The 10,000-nt window shown below is 45.6% G+C and overlaps 1 protein-coding gene across 1 annotated transcript in view; it reads right to left on the bottom strand.

Moving 5' to 3' along the window:
- Nucleotides 1-10,000, bottom strand: part of LOC138350473 (protein amalgam-like) — a 229,538-nt gene that overhangs the window by 47,340 nt on the left and 172,198 nt on the right. The window contains exon 3 of the mRNA XM_069301450.1: nucleotides 2,319-2,420. Coding sequence (XP_069157551.1) covers nucleotides 2,319-2,420 — 102 coding nt within the window. The remainder of the gene's footprint in view (nucleotides 1-2,318; nucleotides 2,421-10,000) is intronic.

Below are 10,000 nucleotides of genomic sequence, written 5' to 3'. Positions count from 1 at the left end.
TGACTGTTGTGGGGGGAGGTATTGACTGTTGTGGGGGGAGGTATAGACTGTTGTGGTGGAGGTATTGACTGTTGTGTGGGAGGTATTGACTGTTGTGTGGGAGGTATTGACTGTTGTGTGGGAGGTATTGACTGTTGTGTGGGAGGTATTGACTGTTGTGTGGGAGGTATTGACTGTTGTGTGGGAGGTATTGACTGTTGAGGGGGAGGTATTGATTGTGGGGGAGGTATTGACTGTTGTGGGGGGAGGTATTGACTGTTGTGGGGGAGGTATTGATTGTGGGGGAGGTATTGACTGTTGTGGGGGGAGGTATTGACTGTTGTGGTGGAGGTATTGACTGTTGTGGGGGAGGTATTGACTGTTGTGGGGGGGTATTGACTGTTGTGGGGGAGGTATTGACTGTTGTGGGGGAGGTATTGACTGTTGTGGGGGAGGTATTGACTGTTGTGGGGGAGGTATTGACTGTTGTGGGGGGAGGTATTGACTGTTGTGGTGGAGGTATTGACTGTTGTGGTGGAGGTATTGACTGTTGTGGGGGAGGTATTGACTGTTGTGGGGGGGGTATTGACTGTTGTGGGGGAGGTATTGACTGTTGTGGGGGAGGTATTGACTGTTGTGGGTGGAGGTATTGACTGTTGTGGTGGAGGTATTGACTGTTGTGGGGGAGGTATTGACTGTTGTGGGGGGAGGTATTGACTGTTGTGGGGGGAGGTATTGACTGTTGTGGTGGAGGTATTGACTGTTGTGGGGGAGGTATTGACTGTTGTGGGGGGGGTATTGACTGTTGTGGGGGGATTGACTGTTGTGGGGGAGGTATTGACTGTTGAGGGGGAGGTATTGACTTGTGGGGGAGGTATTGACTGTTGTGTGGGAGGTATTGACTGTTGTGGGGGAGGTATTGACTGTTGAGGGGGAGGTATTGACTGTTGTGGGGAGGTATTGACTTGTGGGGGAGGTATTGACTGTTGTGGGGGAGGTATTGACTGTTGTGGGGGAGGTATTGACTGTTGTGGGGGGGTATTGACTGTTGTGTGGGAGGTATTGACTGTTGTGGGGGAGGTATTGACTGTTGTGGGTGGAGGTATTGACTGTTGTGATGGAGGTATTGACTGTTGTGGGGGAGGTATTGACTGTTGTGGGGGGAGGTATTGACTGTTGTGGGGGGAGGTATTGACTGTTGTGGTGGAGGTATTGACTGTTGTGGGGGAGGTATTGACTGTTGTGGGGGGGGGGTATTGACTGTTGTGGGGGAGGTATTGACTGTTGAGGGGGAGGTATTGACTTGTGGGGGAGGTATTGACTGTTGTGTGGGAGGTATTGACTGTTGTGGGGGAGGTATTGACTGTTGAGGGGGAGGTATTGACTGTTGTGGGGAGGTATTGACTTGTGGGGGAGGTATTGACTGTTGTGGGGGAGGTATTGACTGTTGTGGGGGGGTATTGACTGTTGTGTGGGAGGTATTGACTGTTGTGGGGGAGGTATTGACTGTTGTGGGGGAGGTATTGACTGTTGTGGTGGAGGTATTGACTGTTGTGGTGGAGGTATTGACTGTTGTGTGGGAGGTATTGACTGTTGTGGGGGAGGTATTGACTATTGTGGGGGAGGTATTGATTGTTGTAGGGGAGGTATTGACTGTTGTGGGGGAGGTATTGACTGTTGTGGTGGAGGTATTGACTGTTGTGGTGGAGGTATTGACTGTTGTGGGGGGGGGTATTGACTGTTGTGGGGGGGATTGACCTTGTAATACAAAGATAACAAGGCGATTGACCTTGTTATTGGACAATGATAACTAAAGGACTGATCCTTCAATGGCACAAGGATGCCAAGCGAACCTTGCTGTAGTGCTTCGATAACAGGATGCCTGACCTTGATATAGCACAATGATGAATAGGGGGACTGACCTTCCTATGGTACAATAAAAGGGGGATTAACCTTATTGTGGTACTTGAAATGGGGACTGGTCTTGCTGTGGCCCAAGACAAAGGGCCTTGCTGTGGCTCAAGACAAAGGGCCTTGCTGTGGCCCAAGACAAGGGGTCTTGCTGTGGCCCAAGACAAAGGGCCTTGCCGTGGCCCAAGACAAAGGGCCTTGCTGTGGCCCAAGACATAGGGCCTTGCTGTGGGCCAAGACAAAGGGCCTTGCTGCGGCCCAAGACAAAGGGCCTTGCTGCGGCCCAAGACAAAGGGCCTTGCTGTGGCCCAAGACAAAGGGCCTTGCTGTGGCCCAAGACAAAGGGCCTTGCTGTGGCCCAAGACAAAGGGCCTTGCTGTGGCCCAAGACAAAGGGCCTTGCTGTGGCACAGTACAATGGGGACTAACCTTGCTGTGGTGGGAATGGGTGGCGGTAAAGCGGTTCTCCGCAGCATACACCTGCGGTCCTACGGTCAGAAGCTGGTCATCCTCTCGCTTCATCCATGTCACCTGTTAAAAAAAATATACAAACAGGTTAGTGTATCGTTGACACCAATACATTAATTCTTTCAATTTACTGTACGATACAATTCATCAATTAGAAATTGTATTTTCCATTGTCATCTTGGATACTCAAGTTTCCGATTGAAGTATCGCCACCATGATGTTGTCCGGTTGGGCATCAGCAGAGGTAATAAAGGGTTGGAAGGAACACTTAACATAATCTACCGTCGGTTGGGCATCTCGAGCCTGTACACCAGTCGCTTAAGGGTTGAAAGGCAGGACCCAAGAGCCATAGCTCATCCTTTGTAAATACAACTAGGTGAGTACACACATGCATGAACGCACATACATGCACGCCTCCACCCACGCATGCGCGCGCGCGCGCACACACACACACACACACACACACACACACACACACACACACACACACACACACACACACACACACACACACCAGGCCCCCAAGGCCTCCTTGGGGGCCTGGTAGCCTGGTGGATAGCGCGCAGGGCTCGTAATTCTGTTGCGCGAGTTCGATTCCCGCACGAGGCAGAAACAAATGGGCAGAGTTTCTTTCACCCTGAATGCCCCTGTTACCTAGCAGTAAATAGGTACTTTGGAGTTAGTCAGCTGTCACGGGGTGCTTCCTGGGGGGGGGGGGTGTGTGTGGTGTGGAGAAAAAAATTGTAGTTAGTAAAAAGTTGATTGACACTTGAGAGGCGGGCCGAAAGAGCAAAGCTCAACCCCCGCAAACACAACTGAGTGAATAATAGGTGAATACACACAGACACACACACACGCACACACACACACACAGACACACACACAGTATGTGTGAGTGGTCTGGTAGCTGAGTGGACAGTGCGCGGGACTCGTTATCCTGTGGCCTGGGTTCGATTCCCTGACAAGGCAGAGAGAAATGGGCAGAGTTTCTTTCATCCTGATGCGCCTGTTACCTATCAGTAAATTAGGTACCTGGGGAGCTAGACAACTGTTTCGGGCTGCTTCCTAGGTGTGTGTGTGTGTGTGTGTGTGTGTGTGTGTGTGTGTGTGTGTGTGTGTGTGTGTGTGTGTGTGTTTGTTTTAGAGATAAAAATATGTGTAATAGACATAATAGAAGACAAAATAGATCGTTAAGAGAGGCGGGCCTCAAGAGCTAATAACTCGATTCTGCACGCACAAATAGTATATAAACATTCTTTTTATATTGCATTATATAACTGGCAATTGGAACAGCGGGGTCCCAGTATTAACAGCTCGATCCTGCAATACCAAATAGGTGAATACGAATAGGTGAATACTCGCACACCCACGAGTAGGTGGTCGAGCTGTAGGATCAAGATAGGGAGGACAGAGAAAAGGATAAGGAAGTAGGCGATGCACTTGATGCTATATGAAGGATTACAGAATTTCTGACGAAGAATTAACAACCCATCTCCTCAGATGGTTGTCTTAAAAGAGACATATACAATCAACCATAGCACAATGGTTCGAGGCTCACCATTGACCATAACAATACCATGAATTCGAGAATTCCAATTTCAGTCTACAGTGACAGTATCTGGGACATGTATCTTACAGAAGGGGGACTTCTAATTCGAAATATTTTGCAAGTTCCCTGCCTGGATTTTACATTCCTCTCGAGTGCTTCCAGTGGAGTATTTTCGCATATCTTTGCTATCCTTGACAGGAGGGAGTCTTGACTTTGGAATATCTCAGAGCGAATGTCTCCTCTGGTAAAATAATGGCACATTCTTTTCATTGATTCACAGGCGCGGAGTTATCCGGAGAAAAATACGCAGGATCAGTTACGATATCTTCATGTATTTTTCGTTTTGTTTTATGCACAAGCTTTTTCATGTTTATAATTAATGGTAATGAGTTTCTGAACAAATGACTAAAAAGAAGTAATGTTACTAGTATTTTTAATAATTTGAATGATAGGCACAAAGCGTTATTCTTTTAGATTTGCCTACTTAAATAATTTATCATTGTGTTCATTAATATTATTAAAATAAAGTTTGAAATTATTTTATTATTAGGAAAATTATTGGAGTCGTACGGGGATTCATACCAGCGTTCTGGTGTGCTCCAGATGCGCTGCTTCGAATCCCAGTAGCTACTACTATCATTTTCTCATCCATATATCAAACTACTGTCATTTCCCTTGTGTATATTTGATTAATATTATCATAAGTTGTAGTTGTATTTTGTACGTGGTGTTATCCGTCTGTACATCAGAACATGTTATCTCAGTGAGTATAGGTATGTGGGGTATAGGTATGTGTGTGTGTGTGTGTGTATACTGAACTTTTTCATTGCAGTCATCACTGCAATTATCTTCATCACAATCTCTGCCATCACCACAATTACTGCAACCACCATCTTTACAATCTCTGCAGCAACTACCACCACCACCACCACCATTGTCATCACCACAACCACTGCAACTTCAACCGCCCCCCCCTACCATAACTGGACCACACACAACCTCTGCAATAACGGCAACACCACAACACACAACCATTGCCACTGCTACCACACTCGTCATCCACTACCATCACCACCACATTCATCCATCACCCAATAACACACCACTTGCAACCCCCCACAAATACATCTCAACCACCACCAACATCCCTTTAATACACTTTCAACAACCACAACCCCGCCCCCATCCTTAATATATATATATAAATCTATTTTACCCCCTCCCAGAAATACACCATCATCCTCCCCCTCCCTCCTCACTCCCAGCAAAAATATACGACACACTTCAAACATTTTCAGCTCCCATAAAGAGTATTAAACGCGTTGGATAATTTATCTTGAAAGAGACATCACAAGAGGTTATTCTCTGAAGACCGGAGCATCACTTCCCTTCCCAGCCTCCACAAGCAGCCAACTCTTATATCCTTTTATATATCTTATATCTTATATATAACTGTATGATCCGCCAAATTCATTAACTTTCTTCGGGAGAAACGAAAGTCCGAGGATTAGGTTCTGTCTGATCTTCTGTGGCCTTTATCCTTCAGTTATTGAGGTCATACTCTCCCAGACAACCTTGTAGACTAGCACAGAGATTAGAGATAGAGAGAGACAAAGACAAACACAAATAGATAAAGAAATCCTGAGGGACAAAGACTTGAAAAAACTCGTTGCAAATCTGGCGAACAACGCAAAGAAATTTGTAACATTAAGACGCCTCTTGCACTTTCTTAACAGCCTCGTTTGTAAAACTCTAATTGAATCTAAAGGTCTTTCACATGGTGCGTATTCAGCACACTCTCAGATGTCTCCTGCTTCCTCCTCTCATCCTTTTACCAACCTCTTACCATGGTAAAGGGCCAGCCCAAGACGACTTATCTCAATCCTCGACGCAACGAAGCTTGACATTGAATTAAAGCACTGTTTACAAATGGAGAATTAAGCCGTCTGTTTATAATGGCCGTTGTTGGGGAACGTGAAGCATGTTCTTAAGCTTATCGAAGACTCATAAGCCAATTAACTACTGACCTTGCCCAGGATAAAAGCCACAGCAGTTACCTAACTTTCAAGGTAAAAGGTAACATGCCCAAATTTTTTTTTGTCTTGATCAGGGATTGAACCCGGGTCCTTCAGTTGAGAGCCAAGGGCGTAGACCACTGTGCTATAGTGTTCTTAAGGTGAGCACTTGAGCCTTCTCCGTTCAGATCCAGAATTTGTGTATTAGAACACAAGACGTTCAGCCTGTTGGTATTGTAGTGTGTGTTATGTGGACATCATTCCATCAGTGATCGATTCTCTCCCATCTAACTCATTTGCAACATTCCACCAGCTACCGTTCCTGCCTCACCTGACTCATTTGCAACATTCCACCAGCTACCGTTCCTGCCTCACCTGACTCATTTGCAACATTCCACCAGCTACCGTTCCTGCCTCACCTGACTCATTTGCAACATTCCACCAGCTACCGTTCCTGCCTCACCTGACTCATTTGCAACATTCCACCAGCTACCGTTCCTGCCTCACCTGACTCATTTGCAACATTCCACCAGCTACCGTTCCTGCCTCACCTGACTCATTTGCAACATTCCACCAGCTACCGTTCCTGCCTCACCTGACTCATTTGCAACATTCCACCAGCTACCGTTCCTGCCTCACCTGACTCATTTGCAACATTCCACCAGCTACCGTTCCTGCCTCACCTGACTCATTTGCAACATTCCACCAGCTACCGTTCCTGCCTCACCTGACTCATTTGCAACATTCCACCAGCTACCGTTCCTGCCTCACCTGACTCATTTGCAACATTCCACCAGCTACCGTTCCTGCCTCACCTGACTCATTTGCAACATTCCACCAGCTACCGTTCCTGCCTCAACTGACTCATTTGCAACATTCCATCAGCTACCGTTCCTGCCTCACCTGACTCATTTGCAACATTCCATCAGCTACCGTTCCTGCCTCACCTGACTCATTTGCAACATTCCATCAGCTACCGTTCCTGCCTCACCTGACTCATTTGCAACATTCCACCAGCTACCGTTCCTGCCTCACCTGACTCATTTGCAACATTCCACCAGCTACCGTTCCTGCCTCACCTGACTCATTTGCAACATTCCACCAGCTACCGTTCCTGCCTCACCTGACTCATTTGCAACATTCCACCAGCTACCGTTCCTGCCTCACCTGACTCATTTGCAACATTCCACCAGCTACCGTTCCTGCCTCACCTGACTCATTTGCAACATTCCACCAGCCACCGTTCCTGCCTCACCTGACTCATTTGCAACATTCCACCAGCTACCGTTCCTGCCTCACCTGACTCATTTGCAACATTCCACCAGCTACCGTTCCTGCCTCACCTGACTCATTTGCAACATTCCACCAGCTACCGTTCCTGCCTCACCTGACTCATTTGCAACATTCCACCAGCCACCGTTCCTGCCTCACCTGACTCATTTGCAACATTCCACCAGCCACCGTTCCTGCCTCACCTGACTCATTTGCAACATTCCACCAGCTACCGTTCCTGCCTCACCTGACTCATTTGCAACATTCCACCAGCTACCGTTCCTGCCTCACCTGACTCATTTGCAACATTCCACCAGCTACCGTTCCTGCCTCACCTGACTCATTTGTAACAATCCATCAGCTGACTCTTATTTGCGACATGTTCTCACAGCGAAATAGTATTTGAGAAATCATTATTTTTTGATCAAATGAAAAAGAGTTTTCTGATCCTTAGACGTTTACAGGATTCGTCTATTTTCGTATTTGCTTGCGATTCAAGGATTGGGATACATGCGTAGAGGAGGTAATCACTTGTTTGTTTTCTTATGAAAACTTTTCATAAGACGTTTCATAAAACATGAAAACTTTTCTTATGATGTTACTAGTGACATGTGTTGGATTTTTATTTGTTGATTCTGTGTTATTCTCCCTTTTCTCTTTATATCTTAATATTGTAAAGTAGTACTTGGTTCATTTTTTTTAGACGGAGGGAGATTTGTTTGTTTCATCTAATTTATTTTTCCCTGAAGGGCGAAATAACTGGACAACGTCATTCATCCAGCGAGAGAACTTACCAATATAGCGACATACACAACACCTCATCCAGCGAGAGAACTTACCAATATAGCGACATACACAACACCTCATCCAGCGAGAGAACTTACCAATATAGCGACATACACATCACCTCATCCAGCGAGAGAACTTACCAATATAGCGACATGCACAACACATCCAGTGAGAGAACTTACCAATATAGCGACATACACATCACCTCATCCAGCGAGAGAACTTACCAATATAGCGACATACACAACACCTCATCCAGTGAGAGAACTTACCAATATAGCGACATGCACATCACCTCATCCAGTGAGAGAACTTACCAATATAGCGACATACACATCACCTCATCCAGTGAGAGAACTTACCAATATAGCGACATGCACAACACATCCAGTGAGAGAACTTACCAATATAGCGACATACACATCACCTCATCCAGTGAGAGAACTTACCAATATAGCGACATACACAACACCTCACAATACGCAGAAAACCCGCTGGGTTGTCCATCCTGTAACTTGTATCGAGATGCATGTGGGAGTACCAGCTGTCTCAAGTTCAACAGACCGTCGAGGAAAGAGATTAACATCAACCTTTAAACATAAGTTAGCCTCCGGGGGAAGAAAAGGGAGAATCTCTTAAGAACAGAATCTCTCTGAGACAAATAATGCTCACATAACTCACACAATGTGAGTTGAGGATACTAAACAATTTCAGATGTCTTCGTTGGTTGTTTTTAAGTTTTCATATTATTTAGTTGGGCTTTGTTTCTAGTTTGCATTGTTTATGCTAATATTTTGTTGTCCATGTAGGAGGTTTTTGTAGACTTGGTAGAGGGGAGGGCTCTATCCCCCTTCGTGTCTGAGGGGAATAGAGCATTCTCGCTCCTGTAGAGTTGAGACTCTCTTGGTGTTTTTGCTTGATTTTTCTGTTTTGGAGTTTGTCGATATAGAGTGAGGCAGAGAGATAGAAGAAGAAAGGCCGGAGATAGAGATGGAGACTTGGGAGAGTTCAAGGAGAAAATAAGATGCAGACAAATGAAAAGGGATAAACATAAGACAGAGAAAAGAAGGAAGAATGACAGTCAAATAGATTGATCAATACATTGAGAAAGAAAGATATAGGTTACAGATATTAAATTGAGGGAGAGAGAGAGAGGATATTAGAAAGACAAAGTCAACATTACTTTATACAATCTTGAAGAAATGTGTAAAAATTAAGGTGCTGGGATATTAAGGGATATAGAAACACTGCCCAATCACTTGTACCAAGGGGGGAAAAACAAAACAAAAAAAAGCAACAGAACAATAACAGAGAACGAAGCGAAAGGAATAGTCAGTGATAACAAAAGAACTCCACACACACACACACACACACACACACACACACACACACATCGAGAACCAAACTACATTTAACACCTACCGAGAAAAGGAAAAAAAATTAAACCAAATCTGGTGTACTTTGTGACGCAGAATGCTGTTATCATAAATCCATTTGTCGGTAATTATTTTAACAGCTCTGCCTACCTTAATATTACTTCAGGGAAATGGTTTTTACGAGTATTGGGCACTGGGGAGCAGTGTGATGGCGGTGTTGCGTGCTTCAGCGCTGATGAGTCGGTGCTCGGGCTGTGGTGGGGAGTGGTGGGGAAATCGTAGGGGAGGGGGAGAAAGGGTGGTAGGTCTATGGGGGGACGGGAAAGAGAGGGGTGGTTACTGGGTGAGAGAGGGAGGGAGGAGGGCAGGAAGGTATTATTTGTGTTCTTCGGAATGTGTTCGCGTGGGTGCCTTGGTTCATGTGTTCGGTTAGGCATAGGTGTTAATAGGTGGACAGCAGATGGGTTTATATTTATATATATCAGCTTTCAGTCTTGACCAATTGCATTAGCTGCCACCACCCCGTGCCTCTGGTTACACTTAGTCTTATAGCTGTGATTGGAGTTAATCTTAACTGCCTCTTTATTTACATCTATTTGTTTACTTCTCTTACAATCAGAAAGAGCTTTCTGCCTACGACTC

This window comes from Procambarus clarkii, chromosome 45 (genome assembly GCF_040958095.1).
Source record: "Procambarus clarkii isolate CNS0578487 chromosome 45, FALCON_Pclarkii_2.0, whole genome shotgun sequence".
Lineage (NCBI taxonomy): Eukaryota > Metazoa > Arthropoda > Malacostraca > Decapoda > Cambaridae > Procambarus > Procambarus clarkii.
The sequence above is the reverse complement of the archived record's forward strand: the minus strand, read 5'-3'. Positions and strand labels throughout refer to the sequence as shown.